Source organism: Apiospora hydei (genome assembly GCF_038363865.1).
Source record: "Apiospora hydei strain CBS 114990 chromosome Unknown utg000008l_segment0_segment0, whole genome shotgun sequence".
NCBI classification, from domain to species: domain Eukaryota; kingdom Fungi; phylum Ascomycota; class Sordariomycetes; order Amphisphaeriales; family Apiosporaceae; genus Apiospora; species Apiospora hydei.
The window spans coordinates 3,421,666-3,436,350 of NW_027117367.1; the positions used below are offsets into that span (position 1 = coordinate 3,421,666).

Consider the following 14,685-nt stretch of genomic DNA (forward strand, 5'->3'; position numbering starts at 1 on the left):
ATATAAGTTGAGGGCGGGGTTTTCCCACGAGCACATGACTGTCGATATGTTTTCTTTTTTGTTCTCTTTGCTGCAGGTCATGCCCGCGACCCGGTTTGTTTGTCGTACAGACCGATATGAGATTGGCGCCACGGCCGGGGTCGAGGGAGGGGGAAAGGAGGAATTAGTCGGCAGGCAAGTAGATGCGAGTAAGTAAAGCCGCCTAGCTTGCGAGGAGAGCCTGTCTAAGGGATTATACTGGGCTGGACCTGCAACGTCGTGAGGCGCCCAAACTCATTCAACACGCCATGATCGCAAGGCTGGACGATCGCAATAAGCGGTGAGTGGTAAGGGAGAGAAATGCAACAGTCGTATCATCCCTAATCGTCGAGTTGAGTTGTTTTGTCGCCGTTGCTCGCCAATGCGCCGCCCCAGAAAACGCGAATCGGCACAGCCTTGGGGAAACGCTGCAAGGTGACGCCCGTTCTCTAGGCTGCCCAATCAACCCCACAGCAGTCCGGATCTCTCCCTGGACAACCATCATCGCGACGCCGAATGTGCGAGCAGCTGAGGGAAACAAGCGTGGTCCGAGTGAGCGTTGGGACTCCGCCCAGACTTGTGGCTGCAGGCAGCATTTCCAGGACGGGCAATGATGCGATGGGATTGACATCTTGGCGGCTGATGGGGCTGATAGCGACAACAAAAAAACATACCATCTCAAATACGAACAGCAGCTTATGACGTAGCATCAAGAACCTTCATGTCTATTCTAAATGGCCAGAGAGATGCACGGTGACAGAATCAATCTCGATAGGCAGCAGTCGCCAGGGTAACCTGGCCGACTCGATAGGTGAACGTGAGGAGGGGCTCGGTCAGCTTAGTCGATGGAAATTGGGTCACTTTCTCGGGTTATGAGCCGAGTGATATAGGGTATGCAGCTCGCCGTTTGCTCTGCGGCGCATATAATAGGTACAATGCGGCACGGGAGGACGATGCGAGATAGATTGAAGGAGAGGGCACTGTCTTTAGCCAAGGATCGGTGTCCGGTTTTGTCTTTTGGTTCTGGTTGCCCATGAGATGAGCCCGTACATAATAATTCTGTGTAGTTTAATCGAAGGTAGTCTTCTTGCCTTCGGCCTTGACCATGCCACCAGTAAGGTAGGTCGCGACCTGTTCGTCTCCGTAGACCTTCTTGGGTGCCCTCGTAGGCTCTTGCCTCCTGGGGAACGATGCTGCCTTTCTCGCCGCGTACGCTTCGTCGCCAGTCTCGGGCCTCTTGCCACTGGGCGCCTGCTGGTCCCGCGGCCTGTCCTTTCCGTATCGCTTCTTGTATCGGACCTGGTCGTCTTCGGCAAACTCGACCTTGAGCTGTCTGCCGTGGAGCCTGTTGACCCACCACTTGCGCATCTTGAACTTCTTCTCGGCCGTCTCCCCATCTGCGTCTTCATCATCCCCTTTGGACTCCTTGAAGTCGTCCTCGGTCTCGATTTCCTCCTTAATCTTTACAAAGCCCTTGACGCCCCAGTCGGCCGCCTCGGGCTCCTTGAACTTGACCCAGCCGTAGCCCTTGCATTTCCCTGTGTCCTCAAACGTAGCCACCTTGACCCAATCGATCTCGCCGCACTTGTCAAAGTTGTGTCGGAGGTCGTCCTCTGTCGTCTGGAAGCCCAGGTTGCCCACGTAGATCTTGCGGCTCGGGGCGCTCTTCTTGGCCGCGGCGCCATTGGCAGCAGCGTTACCGTCGGCCTCCCCATCGGCGGGGGCGTCTGTCTCGGCATTCTTCTCGGGACGTCCCTCGAAATTGGTGGCTTTCTTGATCAGGACGTTGCGGCCGTTCAGCTCCGTCTCGGTGAGCGACAGCGCCGCCATCGCGGCGGCCTCGGTGTCGAAGTCGACGTAGGCGAAACCTCTGTTCTGGGGGCCCGAGGGTCGCGGGCCGCGGGGGAGGCGGCGGCGCGTTCTTGCTCGTCGGCAGGTTGACGCGCGTGATGTTCTCCGTCTTGATGGCGCCGCCCGAGTTGTCGACGATCCACTGGAAGAGTTCGGGCCGCGTCATGGAGAAGGCCAGGTTGCCTATCCAGACGCCCCATTCGGAGCGGTTCGACTTCTTCTCGCCCTTGGCCGCCTTGCCGCCCTTGCCGGCGGGGACCTCGAGCCCGTCGTTGGGCTCGGCCTCATCGTCGCTCGTAGGCTTGACGGGCAGCGGCTTGCCCTTTTTTGAGGAGACGCTTCGCTCTCTTGGATGGGGGCTCGGGTTGTTGCAGGTCGACTTCGATTTGGTCGATCTCGTTCTTGCGCTTCTTGGACGGGGATGTAGGGGCCCTCGACTCAGGCTCTGGTGACGAATCGAAGGAATCGGAAGAAGGATCTCTGGGCGCCATCTTGACAAATTTCAGCGAATTCCGCGAAAGGAATGCAATCGAAAGATGCGATTTGTATGTCTGGTCTGGTCAGTAGTGTCAATCCGAGCGTACTGGCGATTTGCAAGCCTGGGCGCTTTCCAAAAATTCTCTGGGGCTGATTAGATAGCGCTCAAACAGCATTTATGCAGCACGCGAGGGGCCCCACCACCGAACCAATCACCAAGGCCGGCTCCGTCCCCGGCCTCCTGAACAGCAGCCTCCTACAGGTTGACCTGCATTACTTCATGGTATGGTACTCCAGTCAGATGATAGACATCGCTGAGAGCTCTACCATGTTTGTCTTCAAGCTTGACTCTATCCTCATTGCTACATTACGATGCCAATTGCCAAAGGTATCAATGGCACAGGTGCTTTCTCGCTTGCTCAAACCAATGATAACGATGACCCCTTTCCAGAGCGCAATAACTCATATCTCATAGCTTGACCTTTTCCCTCGTTCACATGATAAATACACAATTTCCCAGGCAAGCCTTCTGGATGCCCAAACATAGCTACTATATATCTTGCCGGCACCAGGCACATTACCACCAAGCACCTATCTCATTCTCATGCCAGCTATCCAACCATCATTTCCCTTTCAGGTGACAACGGCTGAAAACTATCCAGAACTCCAAGCGGTATCCGGGAATCCAAGGTTACGTGAAACCCCTCTGTCCTCTCTCCGTGTAACTGGCCCCTTCCCTTACTTCTGCGCCCTCCACTCATCATCCTCCCGGCTCACCACAATCTCATCCACCGTGCCCACCCGCTCCCGCACAATCTGCTCCCCATTCACCAAATCATTCTCATCCGCCCGCCTGCCGGCCTCGTCCTCATCCTTGGCAATACCCGCCGCCACATGCCGCTTCACCAACCGCCGGCGCGCCACCGCGAAATCGACCTCGACGAACCAGCGCCGATCCATCAGCCCCGCCGCCTCGCGCCACGGCTCCCGGTCGAGCGTGAGGTAGTTTCCCTCGAACACCACGATGCGGTGCCCGGGCAGGATCGCGATATCGTTCTCCTTGGGATCCTTGACCGCGTGGTCGAACGAGGGCGCGTGGATGGCTTCCGAACTAGGCGACAGCGGCTCCCGCAGCGCCCGGATCAGCTTCAGGTACGACGCGCCGTCGAAGGTGAACTCGGCCCCGCGCCGCGCGTGCGCCTGCGCCGGGTCCGGCATCGAGGACAGCTGGGCGCGCGTCAGGTGGTAGCCGTCCATGGGCACGAAGGCGGCGACGGGGACCCGCTCGACGCGCTCGGGGTGCAGGGTCGCGTGCCGGGCGTTGAGGCGGTCGGCTACGATCTGGGAGAGGGTGGTTTTGCCTGTGATCTGTGTAAGTAAGGCGTAGCGCGAGAAGACTTGGCCTCACTGACCGTGCACGAAGTGAAGTGCATGGTCACTGCCCTTGCTGGGCGGCGGGGCTGGCTCGGGACATAGGCGAGGCAAGAAGAGCCAGGGGCGGAAGTAGATAACGTACCTGAGCCGGGGATGCCGGCTATGGCGATTACTGTGATGTCATATTAGATTCTGTTTTCTTTGATTTCGAAGGTCATGATTCTGAGCTTCCCTGCCGTTCACAATTCCATTGAATTTAATCTAGAAACATGGCTGGCAAAGACACCATGTCATGACTTGCCGAAAGGGGGAACTCACAGTAGCGGCGGTCCTCGGGGAGTCTTCTGGAAACCCTCCCAGGCCTGGTCGACCAAACGAGTGACCTGCTCCTCCATTCTGGGCAGTCTAGATCTAACAAACAAGAAGTTGCGGTGGAGTGTATAGGCAACGAAGTATACTGAAAAATAGATATAACTAGATGACAGTCCAGATTGTCCAAAAAGAGTATGTTTCTCGAATGCGTTGATGGTTTTCTTTCTCTCGTTGCAATTCCAAGCTCATGGTAGAGCCTGAGCTTGCGGCAGCTCCCAGCCAGCTAACTAAAAGCCTGCCCCTCACCTCTTCCAAACCCAACCCCACCAAAAAGGAGCCCGCTCGACTCTCCACGCTGATGTCAATTCCGTCGCCATCTAATAAGCATTATTTTCCAGTGAGGCCGTTACCCACAGTCACGCGACAATAGTTCATTTGATCGATTCCACTCCCTTCTCATCCCATGTGAAAAACAAAAAGAACATACGAGCAGCAGGAATTGGGTTTTCCAATTGATGCAACCTACATCATCGAAGCTCCACTCGCAAAAGTAGCAGCATCCAGACATTCGGAAACGAAGAATGCAAAATGTCGGACCTGGAATCGGACCTCTTCGCCATTAACCTGTCCGACGACGATCACGATCCCGAGGCCGGCGCCAGTGCCACGGCCACGGATCCGACCACCGCGCCGCCGGTAGATCGGACGGGTCAGACCGAAGAGGAGTTCCAAGCCGTGCGGAGGGGTTACAGGGTCAAGGTCGAAAATGGAGATGTGAGTTCCTTGATTTGTTTTTGATCCCCCCTCCGTCCACGATCACGATACACCCCCGCGCATTGCCCAGACCATGCTTACTACTGCTGCCAACGCATCAATTTCTGTTATCATATCCCAGTCTCTCGTATTGCCATTTCCCCTCTCATATTGTTGTTTTCCCCTCCCCTCCCCGACAATCGCATGGACTGCATTTCGTGACTCATCCTCTGTTCCCTGGCAACAAGTAACTTATGCATTATCGTCAAGATATGGAAAACAATCAAATTGCCACTGGCGCCAAAACCTAAGAAGCACGAAACTCAAGAGTTGCTACACGCCGTCGAAGAGCTGTATTTCTTCCGCCGATTCGAAGAAGGCGCCGCTTTTGCGCGCCGGGCGCTCTGCGAGGGACAAGAAGAAGCAAAAAGTGAGGCGACGCTGGATGCCGACACGCGCAGGTTGCTGAAGCACTACGAATCCCGGTGCAGGGAGCGGTCAGCAGCAGCCGCTAAAACTGCATGCTAGCCATGACAACAGCTACCAAGGAATGGCGTGCGTACCTGGCGCTTGACAAGACACGATACCCATATAGATTATGCATGTTATATTGAGTGATAGATAGATGCGAACTGCGGCACACATGAGGGGAACTTCGAGGGAGGCATATTGGCAGAGTTGAGTAGAGTCAACATTACTGATTGTCTAGTTCTATGTATGTCTAAAATGTTTCTCAATGATCAAAAAGCTCGGTGGTATGTTCAGTGACAGTGACCCCGGCGATGTCGCTTTCCACCGCCAAACCAATCAATTGGGGGTATTGTAATCCATATAACGCCAAACTTTTCTTTCTCGGAATATCAAAATCCTCTGAAACGCCGTCGCCAAATGCAGTCGTCTATCGTGGTCTTCTTGTCTTTGAGAGAGGGTAACAAAGCCGCCGGGCGCGCGCTCAAGTAAGTGTCTGTGATCTTACGAGCCGACGCGGGGCGGTCATGTGTCTGCCTTGCGTGTTGCTGTAGATGAGGGGGAAGAGAGAGTACGAAGATTGTAGTATCTCACGCCATCATCAGCTGGCCGCTCTGCTCGCGCTCGCGCTCCTCGGCAAAGGCCCGTCGGCTCATGGCGAGGACGCACTCGAAGCCCTCCTTGCCCTTGGCGGCGTTCTCGCGGAAGCGGGTGACGAGCGCGTCCTCGATGTTGTTCTTGATGCGCTGCCAGCCGCCGCAGAGGGCCGTTATGCGGGCGTCCTGGACGAACTGGGTCTGCTTGCCGTTGATGGGCTGGTAGACGACCGTCTCCTGGACCTTGACGAGGTTCGACATGGTCAGGTTATGCGAGACCATGGTGACGGTCTTCTCGGCCGGGTTGACGTACGAGGTCTCGAAGACCTGGCTGGTGTCGGAGCTGCCCAGCAGGGACTGCAGCCACTTGGGGGCGGACTGTTGGCACGTGATGAGGCGTTCGGTGCGCAGGATGCCGGTTTCAGGGTCGACGGATCGGTTGAGGGTGTCGACGGCGATGACGTGCGCGGACTTGTCGTTCCAGGGGCCGTACTTTTGCCAGTTGGCAATGGATACCTCCTCCCAGGAGTAGTTGAAGGTGACTGAATTGGAAAAGACCTTCATCTTGGCGGTTGTGGGTGAAAGTTGGATGTGTTTGATTGAGAATCCGAGATGAACTCGAAAAGAGCTCGAGTGGACACAACAAAACCGATCGCGAATGAGTCAGGCAGACTCTGTTGAGAGGTTTGAGTTGTATTGGCGAAGCAAGTGTTGGTCGTTCGGAGATCCGACAGACGCGGTTGTTGCTTTGCGTTCGCTTTCGCTTTGATTTCTTACACCGGAGATGCGGGACGAAAGTGAGTCAAGGACGAGTGGTCCAAGTCTTCTAGTCTATTGTCGGGGAATAGAAACAGTGGGAAACGACGGGTGGATGATATCAGGAAAGAGTATCAAGAGGGAAAAACCGTCGCGCCGTCGTCTGGATTGTTTGTCGGTATATAATGAACGTGTTATTGGCAACTGGGAAAAGAGGAAAAAAGTTCGACGCCGAATTTGAAGATTAATCAATGTGAAGAAGTGGCAGGGGGCCTTGGGGGGAGGCAGAAGCTAAAAGGCTAGTCTGGAGAAATTTGGAATCCAAGCAAAAATGCGGGCTTTATTTTTATCAGCGATAACGCATTGGCTGCCAGCGGTCGGTCTGGCTCGGGTTCTGGGCGCATGTGCCAATGTGCCCGGGCTATCCATCAATCAATCACCTTGGCCCGAAGAAAAAGACGAAAAATTCCTTCGCAGTTGGAGCGAACACTACAGTACTGCAGTGAATGGCCAGGCCGCTGATTGGCCCGCATGCGGCCAAAACCGGAGCAGCTGATACCTTCCAGGCCCAGCTGGGCCTAGCTTGCCACCCTTCAGTGCGCTTCAGTGCGCTGAATTCGGGTCCAGCAGGGTCTCAGTGGCCTCAGTAGGCGTCGGTCCCTGGAAAACCGTCCCCTTGTGCTTGGCTTGTGATTTGCCCCCGCCTATCCGGTTTCCCCGTGCCACCGAGCGCTTTTCGAGACCGGCCGATGACGGAAATCTGGAGCACAGCCGTCCACCAGATCGCCTCGGCTCCCCTTGGCCCTCCTCTCGCCCTTTCGAACCATTGACGGCCGGATCTGATAATCACCAGCCTTGCCCTATTGGATCATCAGGGTCTTTCTGCAATCGCTGTCCGATTACTCGCTGCCCAGCTCGCTTCTCCAGTAATTGCGAGGCGATCAGCGCGATGATGATGACTTATGACACATGCGCTATGCGCTGGGAGCTCGAAGCTTCACAGCTGAGAGACAGGAGATGAGGTAGCTTCAAGACTTGCTTCCCACAATTCGCCTGCTCGCGTGACCACCGCCCAAACGTTGGTCAAACGGCGACGTTGGGTGTGTATACGCCCATCATCTTATTTGAGTTTTTGGGCTTCAATGCCAACTTCCACCATCCTCCTCGGCTGGTACAAGTAATACGAGGCGCTGTTGGCCTTGATATCAGCCTAGGTTCGCTGCGGCATGGCAAGTAGCATGAGTCGTTGAGCAACATGCACGTGCTACAATCGCCCTTGCCCATCAAGGTAAAATCAATAGGACTCAATCCAGCTTCCCTTTGAGCAACCAATTATTGTGTATCCCATGATTACTATTGTGGTAGTTGGAGATGAATGAAGGACGCTGGACATGAACCGATCTGCACCAGCCAAATTACCTCATATGCTACGTGCGTATTGTACCAGGCTCGCAGGGAAGGAAGCGCAAAAATATTGGGTAACAAGCCTCGTGTCGCTGGAGTCAAGTTCTGGTGCGCCTCGCGTTTTCGCTCCTTTCGTTAGAGGTCAGAGCTTCTCTGAACTGGGATTGCAGCTTGCGCCCTGTTTTGCATTTCAATGGTAAAAAGATGAACATTTCATTTAACAAACATCTATTTCCGATAACAGAAAACGAGCTTCACAAAAAGATATCTACTACACACAGTCCTTTAAAAATCAAAAAGATTTGCCCACTACTGGAATCGAACCAGTGATCTCATCATGTCGTCGGTCATGAACCTATTTGGTCAGAAACCGATTACTAGTGATGCGCTTTACCACTAAGCCAAGCGGGCTTCAAAGAGCTTTGCTCTTTAGTGCGAATTCATGAGATAAGACAGTATAACTAGTAGCAGCTATTGCAAACTATTTCTCAGCTGGTCCCACCAGTTGAAGTCGACCCCAGTCAATCAGTGCACTTATTATTTCGCCATCTATTTGATCAAATGGACATTGCCCTTGTCGACGAAACAGATTCGTACCCCGGTTTTTCAAGTAGCTGGTCCCGGACAGGTCAGCAGTGCTCCATGCACCAAATCTCATACAGAATCTGAAAAGAGAGAATTGTAAAGATATAGAGTTTGTATGCCTTTCTCATGCTGGTCCTGGACTTCCTCGTGCACTCCGATTCAGCTGGATCATGGGAACTGCTTGCCACTCGCCCAGGCTCCGTCGTGTCTTGCCTCGCGAAAGATACACATGATGGGCAGCTGCAGGCAATCATGCTGATGACATGCATCATTTATCAGTAGTCACGATCGCATGTAAAGTAGGGAAGCCCATAAGAGCGGTCGGTGGATGTTTACTGGGATGGTGTATTGCACTTTTCTTGAGACATAGCTTGCGGGAGATGGTGTGGCCTCTCATGATATCTGATCACTTGTTCTGCCAGTTGATCTACGCTGTTTCCTCATGTCCCCAGAACCTATGCGTCTGCTGTGTTGTGCCCGAGATCATAAATGCGTCGTGATTTTGCGGTATTATCAGTTGAGTATTTTTCGTTGAAATATGGAACTTTTCCTAGTCACTGTCGATGAAAATAGAATGCCGTGGATTGATAGCTGGTTGCTTGGACTGGGTTGTAGAGATCGGGTTAGAATTTACGGCGTTTGATATACTCACTGTTCAGGTCAATAGAAATGTCGTACGTAATGCTGCATTCACCAGCTATTAGCGGGATGTCTCGGGGATTCACTGCATCGTGGACTTGGTTACTAGTCGTCCTCGATGAGCCACAGTCTGCGTCTTTTCGGGGTCGTCGAAGAACGGTATGTTATTATCAAGTGCTCCTGATACGAGCCCAAGCTCGTAGTCCACCCTTCATTGTCATGCGGTTAGGTTGAAGCTGAAAACTGTACGCGGATCAAGAAAAGTACATCACGATTCAAATACCCACGAAGATGTCGGCCGATCATGGAAAGAGCTGGACCTGAGCATCTGTGGTACTGCCTGCCCCTTGGTAAGGCAAAAGTAAGTATACTCAACCTTGAAAACGACGATACCCCTGAAAACACCTCAACCTTGACGTAGAACCTGCAAGACTATTTCGGAATAAGTCGGATTGTGGTTCATACACCAAAGAAGAAGCAGCGTTTAGGCGAACAATTTACTACGCAAGAAGCCTGTTTATAAACTTTGCAACGTATCCACACTTACATTGCAACCACCCCGACGAGGCTGTAAACGAATATCATTCTGAACAGCATGGATGCGTTGTATTGGGATATTCTTGGCCACGCCGATGGCGACAACGACGACGGCAACGCAGAGCGGGGCAGGGAGCCTGACGATATCGAACCTGTGATACAGTCTAGCCGTACGCGATATACATGGGAAGATGTACTTTGTGTGCTGGGAGTGGCCGTCGTGCGCCGCTTTTTGGAGAAACGAGACCGTCGCCACCGACTCGCAGACCGTGAACGCAACCGATCACCCAAGTCTCGAGCAGAGACCCCCTGTCAGTACTGCGGGCCACAGCTCCCGTCTCGCGAGCAGAGCGAGACGCGCAGGCGCCAGTGGCGGGATATTGAACAGAGCTGCCAGTGCTGTAGCACGAGGGAGCTTCCAAGGCAGCCATGTCTACCTACTCCGCGTCCCGTGCTGCCTCCTTCAGCCGCCCACGATTACCCGGTTGCCACCGAGTCTCCCAACGTTGAAACAAAAGGGACCATGCGCCAGGATACCCCAGAGAGCGGCGGCATCACTGAGCCGCAGGTCCTAGTCGTCCGTACTTCTCGCTCTTGCTCTGCACCGTCCGCCATCCGTGAATCCCCGACTGCCACTGGACCTCTCGATGTCGAACGGAGTGAGACGACACACAGCGAGACCCCATATTCGGCTCAAGTACCGGGCTTTACAGACGAAAAGGAGATGGTAGCACAGCCAAACCCCTCTTCCAGCCTCAACGTCAGAGTTCCCAAGTATACTCTGGGGCTCATGAGTCCCGTTCGACTGGTATCCGCCTTCTGCATCGTTACTGGCACAAGTTTATTCATAAGCGCGATCGGGTCCCGAAGCCCCTGGAGAGGTGGCGCTCTCGGCATCTTCCTTGCTGGCGGGTTTGCCTACCACGATGTGGTCTTGGGAGAACTGGGATGGACTACATGTGGACTGAATAGCATCCTTGAGTGGACGTAGGAGCTGGCCATGTTTGATCACGGCTAACGGCATCAGATTTCCTACACATGCTTCACCACGCATGTGTCTCGGGAGTAACACTGAGTTGAGGACAGATGCGTCTGCTACCCAGTATAGTTGCACCTTGTATATATTATATCTTGTCTCGTTCATAGTTTGGAGTACAGACCTGTCGTATGATCGCAGAATATAACGAGATACGAGACTCCTCCTTGCATTGTTGTTGTAACCGGTGTTTCCGCAACTCTTCACCAAACCTCTGAGCTTCTGGCAGTTTCTCTCATGTGGTCATGTCGCATTGCTCTTCCAAAGCACCTTTTCTGTCCTAACGAGGTTCGTCGCCGACCTCGGTATCTCGAGCAGTCTCCAGGCAAGGTTCCGGTCAGAGATTGGCGGGGACTCCTTGGTCGCTGCATGTGCTGCGTCACCCACCATGGATAAGCGACGCCCAGGACAAAGTTTTCGTCGACATCCCTCTCAATCGGACCCATCAAGACCACTTCCTCGTCCAATGCATTCTTCTTGTCACTGACCTGGCCAATAAGTAAATGGATAAGCAACTTTTATTTCAACAATTGGCAAGCCCAGTCATTTCCAGGTGACATAGTATAGTGGTCAGTACAACACGTTGTGGTCTAGCATTACAACTGTTCCGTGTAGACCCCGGTTCGATTCCGGGTGTCGCCAAAACCTTTGCATTTTGTTCAGATTCATCTGCATCAATGCTGTGGGCAGTCTTGGGCAGGAAATACTTTTTGCACGTTCCGATACTCTGGGCTTGGTAGTGCAGCCCTTCGGAATGATCAATTGACATGGCTGATATGACCCACGATGGCTTGCAATGGATCGAACATATGGTCAGCGCGATCAAGCGGGAAATGCAACCGAAAATGGCGTGAACGCAGTGTTACTTTTTTATCTCCAGTACTATGCAAGAGCCTAACCTAAGCCGAGATCCCCTCCTCCCTCTCAATCTCCTCCACGCCAGGACACCACTTATCCTGCAACTCTTTGTCAAGACTCAACCCGTACACATCCTTGGGCCACCACTCGCCCCAGCTCGTCAAGAAAAGCTGTTCCGGGTCCGCGGGCAGATCGTCGCGCGTCAGCGCCGCCAGGATGCTCTGCGCGCCCGTCGCGACGCTCTTGGCGTCTGGGTGGTTCGGGTCGGGCCCCTGCTGGCCGGCCGCCATGTGCCGCGCCAGGTTGGTGCCCGGGATCAGACCTGGAGACACGGCGACGACGGTGCACTTGGTGTTGGGTTTGGCCTTGAGGGCCCGCTGCCACCAGTGCGCGCCTAGGAGTTGGGTGAATTTGGTCGCGGAGTAGACGCTGCGCTCGGTCGCGGGGTGGCGCTTGTTGTCTTGGTCGAGGACGCCTGGGTAGGTAATGTCAGTGAGATGGCTCCAAAAGAGAGTATAGAACGTATATAGTCAGATTGGACTATGCAGGTTGGCTTACTGGTATCTGTGACGCCCCGGATCGCGCCGGATGACACGACCACGATGCGGGACCCCGAGGCCTCGAGTTTGGGCCGGAGCAGGTGCGTCAGGTAATGTTGAGCTGAGGATAATGTCAGCTAAAGCACGCTCATACAGGCAGCAGAAATCGCAGCAGGCGATGCTGGCTTCGCCGGTCACTTACACAAATGGTTGACCAAGTACGAGTCGCTCCACCGCGACGTACCCGAGCCCGGCGCATCGTCGTTGCGCGCCATGCCCGCATTGAGCACCAGGTAGTCGACCGGGTCCTGTCCCAGCTTCTGCAGGGCCTGCTGCGCGAAGCTCTTGACCGTGGCCAGGTCGGCCAGCTCCAGGGGCAGGATGGTCAGGCTGTGCCTGGCGCTGTCGTACTGGAGCTCATCGTAGGCGGCTTGGGTGCGCTGCGTGTCGCGGGCGCCCAGGATGAACTTGTACGGCTGGGTCTGGGCGAGCAGCTGCTTGACCAATTCGAAGCCCTGCGATGGAAGTTAGTAGGTATGTAAACAGACGATGTTGATGCTGCTGTTTGGGCGATCGGGCGGGCGTGAGGGGAAGCTTACGAGGCCGGAGGTGGCGCCTGTTGCGACAATCGTCTTTGCTAAATTGGCCATGGGTTGCAAGTGAGTTGATTTAGGCCTGTGACACTACTTCAATTGGAATAGAGAACTGTGTGCCTTTATATTTAGACAACTTGATCTTCATTTCATATGCAGTCGAACTTGATATCCAGGGAAGCCACGATTACCAAGACTCTTTGTTACTTGACATTTGTAAGCGACTGCTGTGCCTAGACGGAGATAGTCTCTTGTCCGGCGGGATTAATGGTGGATCTTTACTGGATGGCAACGCATTTCTTCCACTGCCTGCCTGTCATCAATGATCCCCTGGTTCCAGATAGCGTCGCTAAACAGAGTGTAACCAAGTGCGCCACTCAGAGTGCCTTGAACTACGTGTATTTACGTGCAGATGTGATTCTGAGAAACCCAAGAGTCTCTTCTTACCGGATGATTGTAACGGGACAGAGACTGTGCTGATCCTATCGAGCAACCTGCTTTGCGACTTTGATGTCACGAAAGATAGACCTCACAGGTGTAGAATCATTTGGACATACATGCATACATGTACCTTTGCGTGAACACGTGCAATTGTCTATTCAATGCCTTCATAGACAATGGGGTGAAGTTGATATCTGACAGTTGGGTTCAAGTCGATTCAAGGGTGCTGGCGGGGTTGCGTCCGTGCCCGTGCCCGTCAGGAGCGCTCAGAACTCCCCAATTGTGTAATCGACCACAATGGCCTTCTCAATGAACGGGCCATTGGTTTGTACGAAAGCTTGATGGATCGGATCGGTCTTGACATAGTAGTCCCTGTCCTCGGTCGTCGCAAAATGGACAACAAACGCGTATTGAATGCCATTCTATTGTATGTGTGTTGATTCAGCAGTCAAGAGCTGGGAGCGATGGCCAAGGCATGCCTAGGGGGAAACACCAACCTGTAGGCCTTCAGGGGAGTTGTCTTTACCACCCGTCAAGGAGGTGATGTACGGTTTATTGGACTGAGGATGCACACATGTTTCTTTCAGAGATAACATATGCTTGCAGGCCTGGACAGGCGAAGTAAGGCCAAGTTAGCCACAGCCTTGAACAACCCCCGACCAACGCTAGGTGGCACAGACCTGTGACACGGCCTCAGCACTTGTGCCATCCTTGAAGCGGAATTGCACGATGTGTACGACTGTCATTGTATTCTCGATTGTTTGGGAGGGCTGGCGGCCGGGCAGTAATTATTCAATTCGTGTCAATAGGATTGGTGATGGTTGGTCTGACGCTGGAGCTTCTCTCCCAGCAAGCGCAGAGGCCTACGTAATTGATTTCTGCCCGGCCCGGTCCACAAACTGAGGTCCCTCCCGCAAGCTTCCGACTCTGGACTTGGGTCGTGCAATGCTACCTTTTTCGCTTACACACAACGCCCAGTAAAAATTCAATTGAAGGCCAGGTGAAGTGGCTGGTAGAGACCGCAACCATAATTTGCTTCGTCCGATTATTTTTGCTTCGCCGATTTGTCCAGCCAGGATTTGAGGCGATTTGTAGGTAACGCACCTCAGCTGCGGTGATTCCAAGCAGTGCATCAGAATACGAGACGGTGCAGCAGATCGCCCGCCCATCGTCCCACTAGACACAAAAAGGTCGGTCTGAACATTGAAGTTGGGAGGCAGAAATTCTAGCCCTTGCTGCGGAGTTTCTCGCGCCCCAAAATAACAATCCCCAAAACCAGGTCCGACTCCACCCCCAACGCTGGCCCCCCAGAAGCATCTCCATGCGGGTTTTACAGAGCAATGCTCCTCTCCTATGCAGTGTTCCCCCACCAGATACGTCCAACTCATAAACTCACATTGCACAACCGTTCCGCGTAGCCGATGGGAGGAGAATAGCGCGACAGCTAG

General features: G+C 53.7%; 6 protein-coding genes across 6 annotated transcripts; 2 read left to right on the forward strand and 4 right to left on the reverse strand.

Moving 5' to 3' along the window:
* Window positions 1-1,086: 1,086 nt before the first annotated feature.
* Window positions 1,087-2,360, reverse strand: PG997_011657 (Nucleotide-binding- alpha-beta plait; the record flags this gene model as incomplete). Its single annotated transcript, XM_066815972.1, has 3 exons — window positions 1,087-1,893; window positions 1,961-2,191; window positions 2,250-2,360. 3 exons carry the CDS (start codon window positions 2,358-2,360, stop codon window positions 1,087-1,089), a joined length of 1,149 nt encoding a protein of 382 aa, XP_066665262.1.
* Window positions 2,361-3,084: 724 nt separating this feature from the next.
* PG997_011658 (P-loop containing nucleoside triphosphate hydrolase protein) lies at window positions 3,085-4,115 on the reverse strand (the record flags this gene model as incomplete). The annotated part of the gene is made up of 3 exons (XM_066815973.1): window positions 3,085-3,707; window positions 3,759-3,892; window positions 4,039-4,115. The coding sequence occupies 3 exons, from the start codon at window positions 4,113-4,115 to the stop codon at window positions 3,085-3,087; spliced, it is 834 nt and encodes a 277-aa protein (XP_066665263.1).
* A 505-nt stretch (window positions 4,116-4,620) lies between these two features.
* Window positions 4,621-5,313, forward strand: PG997_011659 (uncharacterized protein; the record flags this gene model as incomplete). Its single annotated transcript, XM_066815974.1, has 2 exons — window positions 4,621-4,806; window positions 5,056-5,313. The coding sequence occupies 2 exons, from the start codon at window positions 4,621-4,623 to the stop codon at window positions 5,311-5,313; spliced, it is 444 nt and encodes a 147-aa protein (XP_066665264.1).
* A 530-nt stretch (window positions 5,314-5,843) lies between these two features.
* On the reverse strand, window positions 5,844-6,413 carry PG997_011660 (uncharacterized protein; the record flags this gene model as incomplete). Its single annotated transcript, XM_066815975.1, has 1 exon — window positions 5,844-6,413. The coding sequence occupies one exon, from the start codon at window positions 6,411-6,413 to the stop codon at window positions 5,844-5,846; it is 570 nt and encodes a 189-aa protein (XP_066665265.1).
* Window positions 6,414-9,828: 3,415 nt separating this feature from the next.
* Window positions 9,829-10,761, forward strand: PG997_011661 (uncharacterized protein; the record flags this gene model as incomplete). Its single annotated transcript, XM_066815976.1, has 1 exon — window positions 9,829-10,761. The coding sequence occupies one exon, from the start codon at window positions 9,829-9,831 to the stop codon at window positions 10,759-10,761; it is 933 nt and encodes a 310-aa protein (XP_066665266.1).
* A 944-nt stretch (window positions 10,762-11,705) lies between these two features.
* PG997_011662 (NAD(P)-binding protein) lies at window positions 11,706-12,853 on the reverse strand (the record flags this gene model as incomplete). Its single annotated transcript, XM_066815977.1, has 4 exons — window positions 11,706-12,139; window positions 12,223-12,324; window positions 12,406-12,718; window positions 12,803-12,853. The coding sequence occupies 4 exons, from the start codon at window positions 12,851-12,853 to the stop codon at window positions 11,706-11,708; spliced, it is 900 nt and encodes a 299-aa protein (XP_066665267.1).
* Between the last annotated feature and the right edge of the window lie 1,832 nt (window positions 12,854-14,685).